Source organism: Sturnira hondurensis, unplaced genomic scaffold, assembly GCF_014824575.4.
Source record: "Sturnira hondurensis isolate 20B ecotype Veracruz unplaced genomic scaffold, ASM1482457v3 Scaffold0005279, whole genome shotgun sequence".
NCBI classification, from domain to species: domain Eukaryota; kingdom Metazoa; phylum Chordata; class Mammalia; order Chiroptera; family Phyllostomidae; genus Sturnira; species Sturnira hondurensis.
In genome coordinates, this window is record NW_028077910.1 from 7,287,885 (window position 1) to 7,311,752 (window position 23,868).

General features: G+C 39.2%; 2 protein-coding genes across 15 annotated transcripts in view; one reads left to right on the plus strand and one right to left on the minus strand.

Moving 5' to 3' along the window:
• PHC3 (polyhomeotic homolog 3) overlaps window positions 1-7,310 on the plus strand; it is a 74,281-nt gene extending 66,971 nt beyond the window's left edge. For 9 of the 10 annotated variants that reach the window (XM_037046542.1, XM_037046547.1, XM_037046546.1 and 6 more), the window contains one exon: window positions 1,876-7,310. In XM_037046542.1, coding sequence (XP_036902437.1) covers window positions 1,876-2,030 — 155 coding nt within the window. In that variant the 3' untranslated portion in view covers window positions 2,031-7,310. The remainder of the gene's footprint in view (window positions 1-1,875) is intronic. The other variant, XR_005066560.1, reaches the window with a different exon arrangement.
• Window positions 7,311-11,558: 4,248 nt separating this feature from the next.
• Window positions 11,559-23,868, minus strand: part of GPR160 (G protein-coupled receptor 160) — a 33,591-nt gene continuing 21,281 nt past the window's right edge. For 3 of the 5 annotated variants that reach the window (XM_037046556.1, XM_037046555.1, XM_037046557.1), the window contains exons 2-4: window positions 16,020-16,135; window positions 15,849-15,926; window positions 11,559-13,018 (exon numbers count right to left, since the gene is read on the minus strand). In XM_037046556.1, the coding sequence (XP_036902451.1) occupies window positions 11,934-12,947 (1,014 nt within the window). In that variant the 5' untranslated portion in view covers window positions 12,948-13,018; window positions 15,849-15,926; window positions 16,020-16,135 and the 3' untranslated portion in view covers window positions 11,559-11,933. Of the gene's footprint in view, window positions 13,019-13,719; window positions 13,843-15,848; window positions 15,927-16,019; window positions 16,136-23,868 lie in introns of those variants that run through there. The other 2 variants (XM_037046559.1, XM_037046560.1) reach the window with 2 other exon arrangements.

Below are 23,868 nucleotides of genomic sequence, written 5' to 3' on the forward strand. Positions count from 1 at the left end.
CTTGTTTCTATTCCCAAATGTAGCTCTTATGGTCCTCATTACTTCTCATTGCTCCTGTTTTCTGAGTCTAAGTAAGTCCTACCCTGTCTTTCTCTCTCTTCTTTTCTTTCCTGTTTTCTTATAAGTAAGACTGAAGAGAGAAGAACATTAGTTCTTTCAAGTAAAGAATGATGGAGTCACAGCTAGATGCAAGATTAGTCAGTTTTATCTGCCCAGTTTTGAGAGCTACCTCTGGGAAAAGAAAAGAGGCTTTTCTATGGTGAGTAATTTCATTTTAATGGAATAGTTTCTTTTATATGGTAAATGGGCAAAACCATACAAATTTTCATAGGATACTTCTGAATTGTCGGTGTTTAAGAGTCTGACAGATTATTAGAATGGAGAACATGATAAATGTTCTGCTGAAGTATTTTTTTCAGTGTATGCATACTGGAAAAGAGGGGGAAATAGGAAAGATTCAACCAACAAAGAAGGCAAAAGACGAGAGAGAAAAGATGGCCGTACAGCTGAATATAAAATAAGTGTTTGGATTACTCTTACATGTAGCTTCCTGGCAGCAGATTCTGTTTTTTGTTCATTGTTTCTTCATTCACATTCAGTCATTCACTTGCCAAAAATATATTTATTTAGCAGCCACAGTGCTTTGAGCTTGGTGCCCGGGTTATAGGGAATGACTTCATTATCTGTATAAACAAGCGGATGATACATTTGCAACAGAAAGATAATAATTTCTTTGAAGTTGTGGTATCCAAAAGTCTGATGTAACTATTTCCATTTTTTATCTTTTTCTTTGTGTTTTTCCTTAGAATGCTGATTTGAATGAAATAGAAACTTTAAGCTATTAGTATTTATTCTTAAATATATTTTTATAATGTTACTGTCTAAGGAAGCTTCTACATTTGGCTCTCTCCTCTTGAGTTTTTAATGCATTGCCTTACCTGCTAGTTTCTTTTTCCTTCCTGGGAAAGCTTATTGAATAACCTGACTGTAAAATTCGGTAGGTAGATAATAAAAAACATTTGGGGTTCAAAGAGATGCTGTTCAAGTAGATGCCAGCATTGTGTTTGCTACCTTAAAAAGCACCTGGTTTTGAGTGAGAGCTAAAATATTGGTTATTTGGCAAGAGATTAGCCAGTAAGGTCTAATTTCAATGGGAATTTATGTTTCAAAAGTGGAGATGAATCTATGATACTAAGATTTGGGGTTGAAATTACAAGTTGAGCAATATACTACACTTCAGTGTCATTTCAGTGGAGCAGTACCACAATCTGGATGGATTGGCTCTGTCCCGAGTGAACAACAAAAAATGTTTTAGGTATGGTTGCCACCGAATGTTGTAAATTAAAGTAAGGTACAAGTGATCATGAAAGCGGTACTTTGGTACGTAAGAAAATATTTCCAAATTGTTATTTAAATTGTTATTTAAAAGAACATTATATTTTATTCCTGTGTGTCTGTACGTGAAGGATATATTATAGAAAGTTAGGTTCGTGAGGTTTAATAAGTAGTTAATCTAAATTTGTTACATGTGGCATGCTTTAAGGTGACACCGTCGTCCTTTTTGTGAAGATATTCTATATCTAGACTGACCAATCTGTGCATTTTACCTGACTCTTACTAATTATTTCTGTGTTATGCTTAGAACTAGAATTCCAGGTAAACTGTTTTATTTGGGGTTTGTATTAATTTCTATTTACAGAATGCGGAGAAATACCCTCTTCTTCGGGAGTCAACCTAAGACCACCATAAATAAATCTGATTCATTTCTCAGCCTGTATTTCAGAGACTCAGGCCCAGGGAGAGCATAGCTGTGACTGTTAGGGGTAATGCATCCTTGTTGCGTATTAATTCTAACTTCCTCTGATCAAATTCTAGGCTGCCAGGATATCGCAGATGAGTTCAGAGCCCAGGAGATCGATGGACAGGCCCTCCTTTTGCTAAAAGAAGACCATCTCATGAGTGCAATGAATATCAAGCTGGGCCCAGCCCTGAAGATCTGTGCACGCATCAACTCTCTGAAGGAGTCTTAATGGGATCGCAAGCCTTTGAGCTAACAGGAGTTTTACTCTTCTTAAACAAACTCGTAAGGTTGGCCTGTTGGCCTAGAATATTATCACGTATTATGGTGGATAGCCAAGTACATTCGGATTTCCACATCAGAAGCTGATATTTCTTCTACAGATACAATAATTCGTCATACATTTTCATAACCAGCCAACATTGGTGAAATTCATTTTACAGGTTACACACAACATTGAAAGACTTGTTATATAGAGGGCCATGATATTTTTCAAAGAAATATGTTATAGTAGATAATTTTTTAAGAAGTAATGTTTATCATTAATATAAAGAATTCTTTTAAAAGTAATTTAATGATTTATGTTTCTCCTCTTTTGATCCAATTTTGTTACACACTTTCCTACTCTATAAATTTTCCGTAGGTCGTCATGAGAGATAATTTAGGAGTCCAGTGACTAGGATTGTGTGCAGTGAGCTACCAGTGCATTTTAAAAGAATGTCTGTTCGAAAGTTGCTTTGTCTGTAAAAGAGAATTGTGTTCTAGCATGACTGATACTGGTCTGGAAGTCTGAAGAGTTGGTTTCTGTTCCAAACTTGACCAAGAATTTGGTGTAGCTGAGAAAGTTTTCCTCTTAGTTTTTGTACATCTAGAGCTGTGGTTCTCAACGGAGGTCAGTTTTGCTGCCCAGGAGACATTTTGGTTGTCACAGCTTGTGTGGATGAGGGAGGGTGGCTTTTGTGTCTAACACATGGAGGACAGGGGTATTGCTGTCTATCCCACAGCACACAGGACAGTCCTTCACAGCAGAGTTACGTGGCCCAAAATGTCAGTAGTGCCAGTGTTGAGAAACTCTGGTGTAGGAATCATAAACGTTTCTCTTTTTCATACAAAGGCATACTTTATACAATGGAGATATTTCAGATAGCATCAGTGTTCTGCTGAAGTGTTTTTCCCAGTGTTTGCATACTAGACAAGTTGAGGTGGGATCATTAAACTGGGTGGTAAAGTGAGGACTAGCATACAAAGAATTTGACTCTTAGAAAATATTTCATATTATCTTTAATATCTCCCTGCTCTGATGTTCCAGTACAGAAGGCATAATCTGATTTTACCTTATGAACCAGTGCATATACAGCCTTGCTGACAAGGCAATTGTTTGTAGCAGGCTGATGTGTGTGGTCTTTGAGGTTTTTCTAATGTTGAACGTGCTGGGTCTAGCTAGAAAGTATATTCTGTTTTCCTTGACTAAACCCCTGGGTACTTCTTCAGAGCATTTACCAAGTGATATCTCTTGGATGGTGAGATCTAATTTTCTATGTACATGTTTCAGGGGGAAAATTTTAAAGCAGAACCTTTCACTGAACAGTTAGTGATCTGTTAGAATTATAACAATAAAATTGTGAGAGCCCTAAGTGCTTTATAGTCCTGGACATAAAAGATTTGTTTGAATCTTTTTCATCTTATCTTTACCATACAATGGAAATTTTTATAATTGAAGGAACATGCATACATACTTGGCATAAGTGGGCAAAAGCCCATGGGTTTTGGTCATTGTCACTGCTCTTTTCAGAAAGATTGTGTTGAGCTCGTAGAAGACTAAAGATGTCATTACAGACATCACAGATATTTATCTTTTGGCTTTGTGTACATTAGAGAATGTTGATTATTTTTATACAGAAATACAGCGGGTAATTTTTTTAATCTTTAGATGCCTCTTGTTTGAATGTATGCTTTGTGGGATTCTTTTGTTTAGTAACATTTAAAAAAAGATGTTTACTGATAGTTACATGTAGGCTAGAGTGTGTAATATAGTGTAAGGCTCCTGTTCCAGACCTACAATAGCTCGTAGTTTATGTCGCATATTTCCTTATATCACATCTTTAATGATCAGATTCAAGTGTCAAGGTAAGGTAGGTACTCTGTAGTCAGCTTTCATTTATTAGCATTTAATCATTGTGACAAGAGTTGTCATGTGCTTGACTTTATCTCTCATGTTGTAACTTCAGAACAATTACAAGCTAAGCACTAGTACAGGATGGTCCACTGTATGGGGGTGGGGACACAAGGAATTAAAACTTTATTACAGATAATCCACAGCTTATATGCAATTGATTATTTGGGATAGATTCCCCTTGCAATAATGATTACTTCCCATGACTATATTATCTATAGCCTTCAAGGTGTTAGCTTTGGACCTTGTTACAGGTTCTCTTTTTATTTACACCCCTTCTAACAGCAGTCCTGTGCCTAGCACTGTGTTGTGTCCAAGAAAGCTTGCCAGAGGGGTTTCCGTTTGAGAGCACCTTATAATCTTAAATCTTGTAATAATAATCTTAAGAATAGTCCAGATCTTCTGTTGTCTCCACTCAAAAAATACCAGAAAGTATACTTGCTTTTTTCAGCTGAGTCTTTTCATTTAGAAATGGCTCGTGTGCTTTCAGCTGGTCATTCTCACCTTTGAGGCAGCTGTTTCTTTCAAGATAATTAAACCACCTTAATTTCAGTTGTGTGTAATGGACATGGACAGTAACCCCAGTGTCCACCTCTCCTGAGCTTTAAGCAGTTTTCTTACGATACATGTGGGAAGAGTACTATTATTTTCATTTTTTCTTCGTACTATTTTTTCAGAATTTTGATTGATGAAGGAATGACAAGCAGAAGGGGGATATGGGGAGTTCTTCCTACTTTTGCCACCTGAGCTTACATTTTCTGACTTCTTTAATCTGATGCACTCTCTTTCCATGGAGGGAGGAGCTTTAAGCCATGCATTCCTAAGGAAGTAAACAAGCAAAGAGAGCTGGTTCGTAAAAGTTACTTTTCAAGTAACGGGTTTTCATCCAGCCGCGTGCCGGGGTGTCTGACACAGCCCTGCAGCTTTGATAGCACTGGCGTGGTAAGAGACAGACTGCTGTCCCCACACCTGTCGCTTTTTGAGGTGGCATTAGGTATTTCCAAGATGGTACTTTTAATTTGCTGTGGCATCCTCTAAACAGGCATTTTTTTTTAGTCCCACTTTCAGTGCTGTCCCCTGGAAGGAGAGAAGGTGAAATGGGAGGAGAGAAATGCCTGTGAAGAAACTGGAGAATGTGAGAGGCAGACTGAGAGCTGCCACTCGTTAGTTTACCCCGCCTAAACACTGAACAGGTTTGCACTTTGAAGTTAATGCTCATGTTTTACCTAGTTTTAAATAGAAATGACTGTAAGCGGCCTAGTGTTTTTTATTTTTGTTTCCTGGTGTGTTGAAACACTTAGAACTGTATGAAATATTTTTATGTCCATGCCTTTGAATAACTTGACATAGCTGATTTTCATATATCCAGTGTGAAATGACAGTCGGGCATTTATTCAAACACCGTTCGTAGATGGAGATCTGCTGTAGTGCCCCTATCACTGATGTGTTCAGTTCAGTGTTATTAAGTCCTATTATCTGCATTTGAAGGGTGTTAAAGTTAAAATTAAGTGTGCTAGGGATGCAGTATATATAGATTGCGTAGTCTTGGGCTGTGTTTACATGTGTGGAAACAGTTTTGGAAAGAATAAACTATTGTAGATGTATGTGAATGATGGTGTTTCTACACAGCCATATTGAATGGATGAAATCCCTGACTGGACACACTGTTCAAATATTTTAAAGATTACTTTCAGCCAAAACAACCTAGTTATATTTTGTAGTTAGAAGATCCTCGCTCTTAGTGAATGGCAGGAACACGCAGCGTTTGTGCAGCTAGCATTGAGCGTTACCCAATAGCATGAAAGGACCGTCCTCACACCTTACCTAACTAGGCTGCCTCTAGCCCTAAACGCTGTGTGAAGATTTTCTTCTTAAAGAGGTCTTTGCCTGAAAATCCTCGGAGAGGGTTTTGCAGTGGGGTTAATTTTAGGAAGGGAACTGAAAAGAACTTTCTAACAGTCGTGTTTCAGTGAAACCTCTGGGCAGTGGAACCAATGCACCTGTCTGTGCACGGTGTTTGCTCTGTCTGTTCCCTGTGCATCTTGTAGGGTGGAGGGTTGGGAAGTTGGGGAGGAGACCACGGGCAGGAGGAAGAGCGTTCCTGACCCAAGGGGACAGCACAGCTGACTGAGTGAGGTCATGTAGTGCAGATAGGCCCTCCGTAGTTCAAAATGATGACTTGTAATGGCTGGACCCGTTATGCAATAAGAGGGCACAGTTTTTAGTGCATCGGGATTTACCTGTAGTCGGACTCCATCCTTCCACTCTGTGTCCAGTGGCCCTGCCCTTAGGAGCACAGTAAGAGTTCCAATGATACAGGAGTTATTTTTGACTTCTGAAAGAGGTTGACAGCTATGGTTGGAAAATATTTGTCAAAACCTCAAAGGTTAATCACTCTAATTGTGATTAGTTATTGAGCATTCATTTTCAGGTGCCACAGCTGAGTCAAATCAACCTCATCAATTTTTATAAAGAAGAGCATTTTTAAGATCGTATTTTAGTTGCTAGTTTGTGTCTCAGTCTAAGAACTGGATGTCTGAGAGTGGCCGCGTTTCTCTTGGTCAGCGTGGGTTTCAGTCAGCACAAGCCTGCCTCGATTTCTTTGATGCACGGTAGTTCACGTCATAGACTGTTTAATTCTCATTCAAATCTGTTTAGAACGTTCCATTTCATCTTAAAGGTTGATTCAGTTTAGATAAGCACAAATACAGTATTAAGAAAAGTAAATATGCAATTTTACTAAAATTTAATTTCAACCCATTAAAAGCTATACATTTTTAAAAGAATTCTTTGGGAAGATAATCCTCTTTGGTTAGAAGTTCAGAAAATATGTCACCATATAATTTCCTTCAGAGCAGCAATACAAGCCATTTCTTCAATTAAAAATGTTAAAAATTATGTTGTCTTTAGAAAAAGTTTCCTAAGTTTTTAAGAATTCTAGAGTTTTATATGTTATTTTTAGAGCTTATTTAATCTAGCTTAAAGTAATACCATAAGAAAGCTCTCTTTGAAAGTCGTAAAGCACTACCACAAATGTAATTACCACCATCATATTCCAGAGCAAGTCTTTTTTCTGAACGCTCATTCTAGTTAGTGCACAGGAGGGGTGACCTCGCCCTTTTCAGATGTGAGCCAGCATCTCCCATGAAAACTGTCCCTCCTACTCTCACAGATGACCTTTTAATAAAGTGCCATGCCTGTGGAAGCTTTTGGGAAATGTTTTCCACGAATGTTTCTCCTCTCTTCTTATAGCTTATGGACACTTAATTTTATTTAAAGATGACATTTTAATCTCAGATGTTAAGGAGGCACTCTAGAAAGGCATTTTTCCTTGTCTTTGGAAAGTACAGTCGCTGTCAGGGGTGTAAGTGGCACCCACAGGGAGGAAACCTACGCAGAGGCTTTAAAATCTGTTGTTTAAAAGTGAGTCTAGTAATTAATGAAGCTTAATTTGGAAAAAGAAGTTAATGTAAATTAAAAGTTATGCTAACGTGGCATAGTTTAAAATTTGAGAGTAATACAGTAAGTCCTTTTAGATTACCTATTTAAATTGACTCTAGTAATCTTCTTAAGGATTGACAGTAACCATCATTATTGACCCAAAAGTTACACTTTAGGGAATATTGTCAGTGCTAAATCTGTATTTTGGGAGCTTTAATTGACGGAGGTGAAGGAATCGGTTTTTATGAGGGTGGTGGGACTGGGAGTGAAATAAACACCAAAATTTTCAGTCTTGCCTCAAAAACACCAGAAGTATCCATTGTTTAAATCTTTGTTTAGAATGTTAGAAGCCATAATTCTTTTTGTTTTAGGTAGTACTAAATAATCTACTTCAATAATAAAGCAATAGTTGAACATAATCATTCTGTTAATATGATAAAGGGGGTTTTACATGCATTTGGTGAATTAGCTATGACAACGTATAGCTAAAAGGCAGTTACTTTCCTTGTAACCTGTTTCATCTTCTGAATATATAGCAGGGAGCCTGTCCTACTCAAAATGTTGATTTTGGTTTAAATCACCTATGAGGTTCCTCCCAGCTCTAAAACTGTGATTTTGGGCCACATAGTGGGATAATTTTGAGTTGCTCCTACTTAGTTCTCATTCCCCTTTAAACAGTTCATTTCATATTTCCGAGCTGTTGCTAGAAAATGACTGTTAAGCATTATCTCCTTGGTCACCTTGTCTTTGTTGTCCTAAGGAATAAGGCAGAAAATTTAGTCAGACAAGCAAATTGCAGACATTTTTCTAAATGTTTCCTGCTAGTTAACCATGGAATCTGTGAACACACGTGAACAGTATCACTCATATATTCATCCATTCACTTAGCAAACCGTTTGAACACTTACTGTGTGTGGTGTGTGCTGCACATGACCTAAGGAATGAGTAAGAAGTAAACAGAATCATTCCAAACAAAATTCTGATTGCATTTTAAACAGATATACACAATTATTATTACTTAATGTATTGAATGTAAAGTTGGGACTGAGGGAATTTTTGTGTGATTGGGAGGGATCAGGCTAGATATCTAAGGGTCTGAGTGAATCACTAAACGTCAGTCAGTCATATACCTGATTAGGTTATAAAATTAAGGGTACTAACATTAAGAACTTATATTTTGAGACTGTTGTGACAGCCCATATTTCTAAGAATCATTTTGACACTTGAATCTATCCGAGAAGTGTTACTGTGCAGGGTGTGTGGCAGAACCATACAAAGACGCTGGTGCTGACTTACCGTACATTTTTTAAATTACTTTTTTATTGTTCTATTATAGTTGTCCCAGTCTTTGGCACATTGCTCTCCCCTGCCCCGCCCACCCCACTCACTATACATTTTAATTGTAAAAGGTTTATGCCCAGTATTGGCAGTGAAGTAATTATCTAAAACTGAAAAATCTCAGAGGACATAGCTGAACAGTTTTTACTTTTTGTTTGGTTTTGGTTTATTTTTAAAATAAGAAAAATTACATAAAATAAATTTTATCACTAATACCTAATCTTTGAAAGCACACATTACATAGTAAAAGGGTTTCCTTTGAAATGTAGAATGAGTAAACATAAGAGTTCTTTTTGGTTGTTGTTTTATCCTCACCTGAGGTCATCTTTTCATTGCTTTTTAGAGGGGGTGGGGAGAAACTCTGATTGGTTGCTTCTCATACACACCCCGACTGAGGATTGAACCTGAAACCTAGGTTTGCGCCCTGACAGGGACTGGAACTGCAGCCTTTTGGCGTACGGGGCTACCCTCCAAACAGTGAGCCACCCAGTCAGGGCGAGAGTTCAGTGTTTAAACTGACCAGTACCTGGGGAGTGAGCATTGAATGGGATAAATTCTTACTGGGTAGAGGACTCTTTACCACTTGAGGATTCTGTGAATCACACTGTAATTCCTGTTAATACAGCTTTATATATATTAACATTACTTGATATATTCTGTAAAGATTTTATAAAAATCTGATATTAAAAAATCCTTTTATGCATCAAAGTCATAGCTTCTTAAAGCAAGAAAATGTCCAAGTACCTGTTGGACTAGAATCTGTAACACTGATTAAAAACAGGAATACTGACATCCAAGTAATTTGATAATCTGGCACAGTCTAAGATGTCTTAATTTACCCAGTTTAAAAATATTGTATGCTGTTAAAATACATATTGCATAAATACTTTTTGTATATATATCCTTTAAAGTCATTGGAGTTTGCAAATATGGTATAATTTTGGATACCTAACTTCCAGGACGTTTAACCATATTCCCAGTCACCTTATTCAAAAGTGTGGTCATTTGTTTTTTTGCCATAGGGGGAAAAAAGTCAAAGTAGCTTCCTACCTTACCCCCGGAGTGAGGAGTGTGCGGAGGGCTGAGGGCTGCCGTGGCTGGCAGCTGCGTGTGGGGCGGCTGCCGACGTGGTGGCGGGCATGCCAGGCCCCTGCTGAGTCGGTGCTTTCTGTCTTGGTGGGTAACTTTGGGGGTTGTTGATTTAACAGAGGCAAATTATGATCAACTGGTTTTATAAATATACTAATTTTTGATGCTTCAAGCACACATTAACTAATTTTTCCATTCCTCCTTTTGGTTCCTCACATTGCTCTAAAATAGGATTTTCATGTTATTAAAGCCTCAAAAGCTGATCCACCGAGGATGAACAAAGCATCACCAAGCGGGGAGGGACATTTTTTACCCTACAGAAAACAAATGTTAAGATTATTTATAAATGTATTCTTTACATTGGATATTGTATTAGAGTTCTCCTTACAGGAAACTGAATAGTTTTAGCACTCTTAGCATTAGCGTTCTTAGATTGGTGTCTGTAGCTAGTTTTCAAACGTATAACCTGAAAATGAAGTTAATTTTGCATTACAAGAGCACACCATGATCTATGTAAAAAGATTGTCCATTTGGTGTATTTTTTTAAAAAAGAGAAGGCACTTTCATATTAACAAGTAGCATGTGTATTAATTTTAGATTTCCATATTTGTTGTGTCTGTATTCAGTAAACTTAAAATTAAGCATTCAAATGTCTGTTGATGGCAACATTAACTGTTAAATTAAAGCACCTTATACTCTGCTGCTTAAACTTGCTTGTAATTGCACCTTTGTTACCTGCACATTTTCACATAGAATATTGTAACGTTGCTTCGTGTGGGTCTGGATGGAAGGTTAGTGGGCCTGCAGGATCATTTATTTATGTTATGATTCAATAATATATTGTAGACCAGCTGTTAAGTTCATTTCTTTAAAAATAAAAGCCTCTTCCATTTGGCTGGTCTATTGAGTAATTTCTTTGTTTTTCTTCTTTAAGCTTATGTGGCATGGGTAATACACCGAATGAATAACAATTAAAAAGCTTAGTAAGGAGTTTAAAAGTTACAAATTTTCCTGATTTAAAATCTGTTGAGTATAATTCTCTGTTAAGTACAATATATTTTAAAATATTGTAGTCCCATGTCGTGGTCAATTAGAAAGCAACACATGCAGAGGGAAAGTAACAAAGAAGTGGTGAAGGCCAGGTGCAGACATGGACAGATTGACAGTGTCTAGGTAGTTCAGTTTCACTCACAAAGTGACCAGATTATTCGCCACTGGGATACCTTTATTCCCTCAGTCCTCAGTCAGGGGTGGTTTTGCCCACCAAGGGGTGGTGAGGCAGTGTCTGGTGACACTTTGATTGCCATGACTGGGGAGCAAGGGGCTACTGGTATCTGGTGGGCAGAGGGGAGGGATGCTGCTGAACATTCCACAGTGCACAGGGTGTCTCCCCAACCAGAATGACCCAACCCAAAATAGCAATAGCTCTGAGGCCAAGAATCACAACTTTACTTTTACAGTATGATACACTGCTGAAGTACTGAATAATTATGATTTGACATGCAAGTGACATGTAAGTTATAACTGAAAATGAATCTGCTGTGTCATGGAAGGAAGCCTAGTCGCTAATCCAGTTCTGTAAAGTAAGCAGATGAAACCGTGCTTCCAGGAATATTTACATTAAATACAGAGATATATTTTTCAAAGTTAGCATCTTCCCCTTGTGTTAAAATGATCTGGTTTACAAATTGTTTAAGAAAATGACCTTAATTTTCTCACTTTGAATTTCATAAAAATGTTTATTTAAGTTTGTAACAAAGTTGGCAACAAATTGTTTATGATCCAGTATCTTTTTGGATAACAGAAACATCAGCTATGGCCAAATATTAACTCACTTCAGTTTTGTGTTAACATGCAGTTTTCCTGAACAGGCATAACTTTTTCTTGCAATTATTTTGTTAAAAAAACAAAAAGACAAATAATATTATAGCCCCAAAATACACATTCTGAAGCAGTACGGACATGGGTGGCGGGTGGCGGTTGAGGGAGGCTTCGGTTCAGTTCCATCTCTGTAGGTCTGGAGTCCTCATCCTTCCTTGTTTATAAAGTTACGATTCTTACTGTAGTTCTTGTAAGTTTTAACGTGGCAACATATTAACAAATTATTATTGATATAGGCTTTTCCATTTGCTCAAGATTATTAACTGCAAGTGGAATGAAGCAGCATTTCCAGTTGACAAATGGATCCAGAGGTAATGCAGTGTCTCTTAAAAGAGGCTGGTGACCGTGCAGCCAGCACACTGTAGCAATGAGAAAACTGTTGACGAAGTATAGCCACGGGATGTTCATCTCAATGTACGCTGGAATCTCCACTTTGAATAACAGGATAATTATTTGAAGTAGTACAAATGGTAACCAGGTACCAAGAAAACAGACAATGAACTTGGGCAAGAGTCCTTTTTTAGAGGTTACAGCATAACTAGAGTGAGATGAAAAGGGAAAATAGAGGACAGTCTCATTCATGTAGGAAGTTACCCTAATAGCCTGCACCAAGGTAATAACTTCTGACCAAGAGGCTATGAAAGCCATCAGTAAAATCATCACCATGGCAAAGGACAGCCAGTAACTCTGGATGCTGATGTAGAAAGGGCAGTGGTGAGAATAAACATTCTGTGCCTGCAGGTTTTGGTAAATAGCTGCATCTCCCAAAACGTAAGCAAAGACTGAAATCCAAATTAAAACTACTGTAAAGAAATAAAGTAATTTCTGACACTTAAATGGAAGGTTGGTTTTAGAAAAATTGAGATAGTGATCTATACATGCCAACAGGAAAACTGGATAATGCAGAAAGCCGTAAGTAAAGGAAACAATTTGAGTGAATAAGCAGATGTGGTACTTAGTAAACCTAATGCCTAAAAGCACAAAATCCTTGAAATAGAATATAATGGAAATATTTACCAAAAGTAAAAGATCAATGAATGCTAGTGAAATGCAAAAATATTCCATAAAATTCTGATAGGTGTTTTTTCTCCTCATTCCCAGTGTGAGGACATTTAATAATATTTTTCCAAGTAAAATCAAGACTAGCAGACAGTTACTGTCTAGGAGCTGATTTGTTGGATGTGGCTGGTACTGAGAAGAGCAGTTCTCTGAAGAAACAGCAGTCATGTTTTTAGTTAAATCTCAGAGGCCCCCTGAAATGCATACGATACAACACTGCTTCACTTCCCTTTCCATCCCTGCAAGAAAAGGGAAAAAAATCTTGATGTTATCTTGATTCTAGCTCCATTTTAAAACTACAGAACAAATGCCTCAATTCTCAAAATTAATCTAAATATTTCCACAAAAAATTAAATGTATAAATAGACATTTATATTTCTGATAAAACTTACAATATATGATAAAGAAGAATATGTATACTTTGGTCATTTTTCGAGACCCATATCATTCAGAACTCTCAGATCTATAACCAAAGCGTTACATATAAATTACTAAAATTTCCATAACTACAAATTTTAATAACTTGGGTAAAAAAAGACTTATTTACTAGAGCGAATACACAGGGGTTTTTTTTTTCCAAATCTTTTTTTTTTTAATTTTAATTGTTGTTCAAGTACACTTTTCTGCCTTCCTCCCATCCCGGCAAATACACAGGCTTAAAATAGCAGCCTACAGGTAATAAATACTCTGATCACCACTGAGCTGTAATACGAGTTCCACTGTCACTCAAGATAATGTTACCCAACCCCTCCCTCCCCACCTTCTGTCGTTTTGTCAGTGAGACAGAGGTAATGCAGATGGGGCCCTCTAGTGTAGCAGTATTTAAAACATTTTAGTAGCGGGATCATCATTCCTATTAGATCTCCAAAGGTCAAAGATACATAACAGATAGTTCAGCTTAAAATAATGGGAACATCGGTAAAGGAAAGAAAGAAATTACCTTCTGGATGTGATTCTTCAGGTATGGCGCCTGGAGAGATGAGAGAATACAGGGAAGGAGCAGGGACTGAGTATGAATACTGAGAACATTAAGAAGTGCCGGGTAAAGGAACAGGAGTTGAAGCTGGAGTGATACAAATGCACTCAGAGGCAGGAAAAAAGAGAAGATGATGAAAGAGAAAGAGGAAGAAATCAGGAAAGGATGGAAGAAAGGGAAGGAAACGTGAGAAATTCATCCTACAAACAATGCCCTCACCATGCCCCAGGTCATGTCCATCACCCTGACCTGCCTTCTGCATGAATCCTGTTAGGGTTTAGCCAGAATTCCCTCTTACCCTGATGCTTCCTTAGTGATATTCTGACCACTGACCCCCACCTGCTCCTTGGCTATAAATTCCCACTTGTATTTGGAGTTGAGCCTAATGTCTTCCTGTCTTGGCAACACCACATCATCCTGGTCTCTACATGTGTTGCAGAGGTTCTGGATGCAGTGTGCCTTACAATTCTTCAACAAGGGCCATGAATAATTTTTTCTTTAACATACTCTCATGGCCATAAATCCACCAATCTCATAAATTCACTTACCTAAGGTACACAAATACGTATGTGTATATGTAAAAACACATAAAAAATCGTTCAATACTCATTCATAACTATAGATATAAAAGAACCAATGAGACGAGTTCTCTTGTACATTCAAGTTTTTTCCATTTAGCCCCGGCTGGTGTGACTCAGTGGATTGAGGGCTGGCCTGTGAACCAAAGGGTCGCTGGTTTGATTCCCAGTCAGGGCACATGCCTGGGTTGCAGGCCAGGTCCCCAGTAGGGGGCACATGAGAGGCAACCACACATTCATGTTTCTGTCTGTCTCTCCCTTCCCCTCAGTCTAAAAATAAAATCTTCAAAAAATTTTTTTCCATTTAGTTTAATTTTACCCTCTCCCCAAAAATCCTCATTCCAGATTCGATAAGTGACACACAAGGGCATGGTTGACAGACGACACTAGCTCTGTAAGTGGCGGTGCTGGGAAGAGGAGGTGTAACTGGAATGGACAGACCCCACGAACCCATGTGCCAAGACAAAAACAGGCTTAGTTTTAAGGTTTGGAATGAAGGTGAGGAAGGGAAGCAGTATGGGTCCATACTTATGAAGACCCCCCTTTTAAAAAGTATCTTCAGGATAAAAGTATCTATATAAAATTATTTTAGCCCTAATCACTCCTCGGCAAAATTAAATAAACAGAGCTAAGGAATCCCTGTTTAATCAGGCAACATCCAAAGGATGGCTCCCAAGTTTCCGTCCCATTGCTGCCTCGCAGTGGGGCCACCGGAAGGCCAGCAAGGCAGGCTCCCCCTGCGAGGGTGGGGGAGGGTGGGGGCGGGAGCAGTTCCAGCCCCCAAGGCAGTGACCAGGGAGCTCCTTGGAAGGGGATGTGAGGACAGAAGACAAAACCATCCTGAGAAGGAATATATAAAAGAACCACAAAGCTGGAAGACACTTACGAGACTGTCTTAGGAGAGACACTTAAGAAAAGGCCTGGGGAAGATACACAACTTGAGGCAATAAAAAGCAACCGAAAGATGTTCTAGTCATTTTACAAAGTTCCTGAACATCGTAATCATGGAAACCAAAACTTTCTGAGGTGACACCAATTTTACACCCCAGGTCCTTGATAAACCACTAAAAGCGTATTTAAAAACTAACATTTTGTCCCTGGCTGGCATAGCTCAGTGGATTGAACGTGGGCCTGCAAACTAGACAGTCACGGTTCGATTCCCAGTCAGGGCACATGCTTGGGTTGCAGGCCGGTTCCTTGCAGGCTAACTACCAGCAGGGGATGCACAAAAGGCAACCATACACTGATGTTTCTCTCCCTCTCTCCTTCCCCTCTAAAGATAAATAAATAAATAAAATCTTTAAAAAAAAAAAACTAACATTTTGTTCTTTAAACAACTACCCAGCCCCCCGGGGACAAAACAAAAATCCTTTGATAAGCTACCTGTCCTGAATTTGCCCTTGAAAAATATTCACATTAACTCCAGGGATTCAGAGATTTACGAGATATGGTTCTTTTCCGGACTATTGTTTGCCTACTTATGAATCCACTCATACTGCTCCAGGCACAACTTACAAAGCTAATGTGGAAATCCTTTGCAGCGCATCTTGGGCTCGCTCTGCGATCTGACCAGCTCGGAAGTCCTAGCAGGCTCTGCAGGAAGCAAACCACGATTTACTTCACTGGCGCAGTCTCTGCGTTTCTGTTTATTAACAACCCAGGTCTTAACGACATGGCCATACTTACTCTTGTTTTCTCCAGCAGGTCTTTCTGCTGATGATCTGCCTATTTTACTTGAGTTTGGAGCCTTGAATTACCTTACTTTTGGTTCCAGGCATACAAGAATGCCACAAGAATAAGTTCTGTGTGAAAGACAGAAAACAAAAATAACCCCCATTAATAGCCAGCTGCTATCTTAGTAACTGGACTTCAACATAACTGGCTCCAGATCTTGGCTCAGAAAAACTGTAACTGGCTGTGGGATTAATACAAGCAATTGCTTGCTTATAATCTTTTTTCAGTAAAAGGAAGAAAGGGGACACTCAGATTAAAAGTCCACCAAAGACCATGAGATACGGCACATAAAACAGGGCATCTACTTAGAAGTCTTGCTTATACTGATGTTCTCACCCACAGGCTTTGGGGTCTAACCTGGCAGTTCTCAGTTTGGCCACAGGACCTTTGACACTTGCTGCATGTTAACATAAGTAACAGGCTGTTTTTCTTTAAAGGGAAAATTACTATGTTTTCCCAAACAAAAAAACGTCACGATCAAAGTGGCGTTGTTTGGCACCTCACAGACTGCTTTGCTCTCGGGTTCAATAGCAGGCACCTGAATTTTTGCCTTTGTTTAATCAGCTGCAATATCACACTTCATGCAGCCTTTGGAAAGTCCTCTATGCATTTATGAGTTTGAGGGTAAAAACGGTGCCTTTTAAATACCAGGTGACAGATTAAACTTCATAGTAGTAGCATAATCAAATAGCTGTGTTATGCGGACTCAGGAAAGTTTAACAAAAACCACGTGCATGAAACAGTAGGGTGGGAAGATGAACACAGCTGACATTCTGGTCAACGACTGCACAGAAAATGAACCGAGCTGGATTGCTGATTCTGCGTGGAGAAAGCCTGTGGGAAGAAGAACGTGCTGAGCCTTGTCCAGAGGTTGTGCACACCTTTCACCTAAGCCTTACAGCAATCGTGAAAGGTAGGTATTATTTTTCTCCACAAGGAAAAAGGCTTTGGGGTTAATAAGCGCATTTCCTGAGGTTGTATGACTGATACATGTTGGAGCTTTTGTGTAGTCTCAGGTCTGATTTCAGTGATCATGCCACTCACTCTGGCTCAACTTCAGCTCTGCTCACAACTGGAAATGTAGAAAGGGATCCCCTTTATGCAGGCAAAGAGCTTTCCAAAAAGGTGCTAGGCAGTTGAGAGTGACTATGTCCTTTACTAATCCTCAAAGGACCATAACTAACTGATTTATTTGGATAATGTAACTGTATTCCTCCAAAAGGTAAATATTAATTTTTTAATTTTAGAAATGTGGACTTTATTTGATGATATATCAAAATTCAGTGGGAAAAATAAAATGGCATTCAACTGTCTGACAGCTTTTAAAGGAATAGGTGTTTTGTTTTCATTCATTTACATAGTATAATTAGATTCAATATAGAGGATTAAGAAAATATAAGGCCCTGGCTGGTGTAGCTCAGTGGGTTGAGCGAGGGCCTGCAAACCACAAGATCACGATTCGATTCCCAGTCAGGGCACATGCCTGGGTTGCAGGCCAGTTCTCAGCAGGGGACTCACGTGAGGCAACCATACATTGATATTTCTCTCCTTCTTCCCTTCCCCTCTAAAGATAAATAAATATATAAAAAAGGAAAATATAAGAAAAGTTCTTTAAATTTTTTAAGTAGGCAATACTAATTCACATAGTCTGAAACTCAAGTTACTGAAGTGTACACAGTGGAAATAACTTGTCTTTGAACACCCCTCACCCGCACTCACCATCACCCAGCCCCTCCCCAGATAAACCGCTGCTCCAGTTACTCGTGCAGCTTCCAGAGGCATTCTAAAGGATGGTTTTCAAAAGAAATTTGAAATTCCCATGTCATTAAAGCAACTAGCAAGGGATTCTTGATCCGCCCTCCCCAGCTCTATTTACATACTGGTGAAACGAGGTAAGAGTTGCAAAGGGCCGTCACACCCAAATGTGAATCAGCGGTCTGCTGGAGCACAGGAGTGGTCTCCCCCAACCCAGACCAGGCTGGCCGAGAGGAGGAAGGTCAGAGGCCCCGCAGGGTGACAGGAAGTAGGGGTTATCTCCGAGTAGGTAGGTCGAGGGGGGTTTTACCCCCTGGGGTACAGAATTATGGTGCTCACCTATACCTGCTGCTTCTCTGTTTCTACTGGGAAGCCTTTAGTTCCTTGACCCTTACAATGAGGTGGACCCATGTGGCTATTTCGCGCCAACGAGCTATAAGGCCAAAGCTTTCAGTTTCAGCAGACAGCACCTTCAGTGTTCTCTTCCCTGGCCACAGGGAGTGCAGGGCGCAGCCCCAGAGGGCGGGGCCTCTGTCAGCCCGAGTCCTCCCCTGACTGAGGGGGTAAAGCCTCTGGTGGTCCACAGAGGATGCAATAGTGCATGCAGTAATAGTCTGTTGTATTAAGCTGCAAGAATTTTGTGATTATTTGTTATGTCCCATCCTCACTAATACAATCATTTATAATTCTCTGTACTCTTTAAAATTTTTAACAGCTAGCATGTATTATTTATCATAATTTTGATAAAGCTGTAGTGGAAACAAACTTTGAAAAGCAATAATGTATAAGAAAATAGGTAAAAATCAAAATTCAATTTTGATTTGCATATATTAATTACTTTTACATTATTTTATTGTGATTTTCTTATATTTGCTTATAATGGAAAAGAAGGTTTCAACTCAGTTACCTAAGTTTACACTTTAAGAAAAAGAATGAATTAAACCCAAAATTAAGCTAAAGGAAAGATATAATAAAGAGTAGAAAACAATAAAATTTTAAAAAACCCAAGCCAGTACACCAAAAGCTGGTTCTTAAGAAACAAAACAAAACAAAAAAAATTGATAAGTCTTCAGCCAAACTAAGAAAGAACTTAGCAATATTAGGAAAGACAGGAGCTCTCCACAGATCTCACAAACCCAAAAAGATATAAGGAACTACTATGAATAATCTTTTCCAATAAGTTAGGTAATGTGATGAAAAAAATTCCTGGAAAGACACTAAAACTCATTTAAAAAGATCCCTAAAAATCCCTATTATAGAAACTGATTTTGACCTTAAAAACCTTCCCACAAAGAAACAAACTCTAGGTTCTGATATCTTCATTGATGAATTTTACCAAACATTTAATAAAGAAATACCAAACTTACAGAGAGCAGAAGAGGACAAAACAGCAGCTCCCAGCCCTGACTGGTGTAGCCCAGTGGGTGGGGTGCCGCACTGCAAACTGAAAGGCCTTCTCCCAGTTGGGCACATGCCTGGGTTGTGGGCCAAACCCCCTGATGGCGGCATGCGAGAGGCAACCAGTGCATGTTTCTCTTCTCTCTCCCTTCCTTGCCCTCCCTCTGACAAGAAATAAACATCTTTAAAAACAAATAAACAAAAAACACCTCCCAACTCATTTTATAAAAGCAGAATTACCTTGATACCAAAATTAAAAATGTTTCAAGAAAACTAAATTATACATCAACAACCCTCAAGAACTGAGGCAAAATTCTTAACAAGATATCATTAAATCTATCAACAAAAAATACACCCTACTACATCATAGCCAATGCAAGCTTGATTTAATCAATCAATGCGATTCACCATGGAAACACAATAAAGGAGAAAAACCACGTGATCATCTGAGTAGGCATCAAAAAAGAATTTAACAAAATCCCACATGATGAAAACTCACAAACAACAGAAGGGACTTTCCCAGCCAGATAAAAAGTATCTATGGAAAAGCTACCCCTAACCTCATGCTCAGTGATGAACTGGCCATTCTCCCAGTAGGATGAACTATGCAAGGATGTCCGCCTCCCACTCCTACTCAACATTTCCCTGAGGGCCAGTGTAAGAAGGCACTAGCAAGAAACAAAAGGCATGTAGACTGGAAAGAAAGAACTAGAACTGTCTAATCCTGGGTGACATGATTATGTACTTTAAGGAATCTACAAACAAGCCACTAAAAATAACAAGTGATTTAATTTAGCACAGTTGCAGTTAATTTTTAAAAATCCCTATGTCTATATGTTAGCAACAAACAACTGAAAAATGAAACATTTACAGTAGTATCAAAAACATGAAACATTAAAGGATAAACCCGACAAAGCACATGTGAGCACAGTACTAACATCGTAGGAAAATAACTGAAGAGGGTCTAAATCAGTGAAGACAGACACCATGGCTTGGAATATTTGGTAAGGTTTTTTGGGTTTCTTTTGCAGAAACTGGCAAGCTGATTCTACAATTTATATGGAAATATAAAGGACTTAGCAGAGCCAAAATAATTTTTAAGAAAAATGAAGTTGGGGGACGTACACTACCTGACTTTAAAACTTGCTATAAAGGTATAGGAATAAAGGAGTGTGGAATTAACATAAGGGTAGCCCTATTGTATATATAAATCAATGGAGCAGAAGAAAATTCAGAAACAAACTTACACACTCATGGTCAATTGATTTTCAACAAAATGCAAGATAATTCAGTGGGGGAGAGCACAGTCCGCTCTAAAAATGCTGCTGCAATGTGAATATACACACCGGAAACAACCTTAACCCTTTCCTCCCATCATGCACAAAAATAAACTCAAAATGGAGCATAAGACTAAATGTATACGTGAAACTGACATTTCTAGGGGGGGAAAAGGAAAAATCTTTGTGATCCTGTGTAGGTGTATTAGTTCCAAGGGCTGCCGTAAATTACCACTGGGTGGTTCAAAACAAATTTTTCCCCTCAGTCTAGAGACCAGAAGTCTGAACTCAAAGCATCAGCAGAGCCATGCGGCCCTGGGGGCTCCAGGAGGGCCCTCCCACACCTCCTCCAGCTCCTGCAGGCTCTGGCATCCTTGGCTTGTGGCAGCGTGATGCCCACGATGCCGACGATGCCAGTCTGTGCCTCCGTCTTTACAGAGCCTTCTCCCTCTGTCCGTCACCCTGTGTCCTCTCCTCTCTTTGTGAGGGCACTAGTCATGGGACTTGGAGCCTACTCCAATGTGGTGTGACCTTACTTTAGTTACATCTGCAAACACCTATTTCCAAATGAGGTGACATCCTGGGTGAACATGAATTTTGGAGGAACACTAGTCAACCCAGGAGGCACTGTTGATAAAGTGAACTCTTAAAAACGAACACTTCTCTTTGAAAGCATAGTTTTAAAAACTATGACTCGAATCCAGAATCTTGTATCTCAGACAACTAGCCCGTCAGAAAACGGACAGATGACCTGCACAGGCACACTGGGGAGATGCAAATTAAAACCACAATTCGACCCCACGTCACTTCCCACCAAAACAGCTGGACTTTAAGACTGACATGCGAGTGTTGACAAAGAAACAGAATGAGACCTCTCACACTGTTTAAACAGTTTGAAGGTTTCTTACAATGTTAAACATCCCAATTACCATATACTCCAGTAATCCTACTCCTAGGTTTTTACCCAAGAGAAATAAAAACAGGTCCACAGAAAGACTTGTCCACAGATGTTGCAGCAGCCTTACTCCCCATGGCTCCCATGGGAACGACTCCATGCATCCAGCAACAGGAGGTTGGATCCACAAATGGCAGTGTACCTACACAATGGAACACCTCTCAGCAATACAAGGTCGAAATACCGATATGTGCTGCACAGGGCTAAATCTCAAAAACATGCTGGCCAAACAGAACCCGACACGAATGAACACAGACTGTGTGATTCCAACCACGTGGAACTCTGGAACGGCAAAACGAATGCACGGGCCAGACAGACCATCAGTAGAATCCGGGGCCCACACTGGGGCACAGGGAACTTTTTGTAGGGATGAAGACGTTCTTTGTTCGGACTGGGATGGTGGTTCAATAAAGTGTATGCCTTGTTAAAAATTCAAACTATACTGAGAAAATGAGTGTATTTCATTAATTTTTTAAAGGATGTACATCTCGCAGTATTGGATATAAAATTTAAAACCTGGAATTAATTTAAATATCCAACAATAAGAAATTGGCTATATAAATTATGACAAACTTCCAATGAAAGATGGCTTTTTGAATAAATGAAATTCTACTCCCTCTCATAACATTACTGAAATAGCAGTAAACTGAGTTTGTAACTGACTCTAAAACAAACAAGCAAACCTAGTTTGTCACATTTGGGGACAGTTAGGGAACCAAGTCACTATGTTTTTAAACTGATAAATACACAGAAAGGATCAAGCATTTTTCCTGCCTTCTCTACACAAACTGTACCCTTGGTGACAAAATAGAAGGGGGTGTTTACTTTTACAGACATACTCTGAATGAATAACGAATACCACTGTAAAACCGCCGTTTCACAACCCTGATGTACTAATTAACGGAGGCAGCCCAAGATCATCAACACTACTGATATCCAAGGGAGAGACGGAAGGACATGTCACTACCTACAAACCTGATCAGACTATGTGTTCAACTATTACCCACAAGAAAACAGAGCACAAAAGAACATGCTAAATAGTCCTACAGGATGCAGAGGGTGGCAACCTTTACAGGACTAATAACAGTTCTTCAGTAAATCGTATCAACAACACATAAGATTAAATGAGACTTAAGATATATCAACTAAACGCAATGGGTAGTAGAACTTACTTTGATTTCATTGGAACAAAGAATTACATTTATAAATGACAACTGGAAATCTGAACACTGGAAATTTGAGAATATTAAGGAACTACTAATTTGGGGCATGATAATAGTGTTTTGTTGTGATGGATGAACTGTGTGTCCCCATAATCCATATGTTGAAGCCCTAAGATGCAACACACGGATTATGGGGACTTTAAAAGAGGCTGCACGTGTGGGCCCTAATTCACTCTGATTGGTATCCTTATAAGACGAGATTTGGATACACACAAGAGACACTAGGGATGGGGCAGTTGAGAGAGAGGTTATGTGTGGGCACAGCAAGAAGGCAGCCATCTGCAAAGCAGAAGAGACCTTCGGAAAAACCAAACCCATCGAGACCTAGATTCAGACTTCTAGCCTCCAGAATTATGAGAAATAGATTTCTGTTGTTTAAGCCAGTCTGTAGTATTTTGTTATGGCAGCCCTAACAAAGTTAATACATTTAAAAGTTATTTTAAAATATATCATGCAATATTTACAGATGAGACATGTTCTCAGAACGTTGCTTCACAGTAGTTCAGTATCTGGTTGGGGCTGAAGTGGGCAGGACAGAAAGCGGGTTAATGGCTATTGTATTTGCAAAAAACCCCAAAATTCAGGGGTTGGAAAAGCGAATAGAGGAATGGTAAATGACTTAACACATTGCTATACAAAGTGTGATCCATGGAACAGGAATATAAGTGCCACCTAGGAGCTTGGTGTATCTGCAGTAACAGCACCTCAGGTTCCAACATGGACCTACTGAATCAATTTGCATTTTTAAGCCCTAGCTGGTGTGGCTCAGTGAACTGAGCGGTGGCCTGGGAACCAAGGGGTTTGCTGGTTTGATTCCCAGTCAGGGCACATGCCTGGGTTGTGGGCCAGGCCCCCAGTGGGGGGGGGGGGGTGTAGGGGGAAACACTACACTGATGTTTCTCTTTCTCCCTCCCTTCCCCTTCCTTTAGAAATAAAAAAATAAAATCTTTTAAACCAATTTGCATTTTAAATAAAATCCTCTGGTGAGTAATATATGCTGATAATAGAGACAAAAGCCCAAAGTGGAGAAAGCACAGTGCCAACCTAAGAAATTACTGGCCCAGGTAACTGAAAAAGGATGCAAAGATGGAGCTAAAAGCAGGAGTTGCTGCAAATGAAGTCAACAGATCTCAGATGCAGTGCAAGAGGTGAGTGCCTCTCCCCAACTATGGCCTAAGAATGGAGGTTTTCCC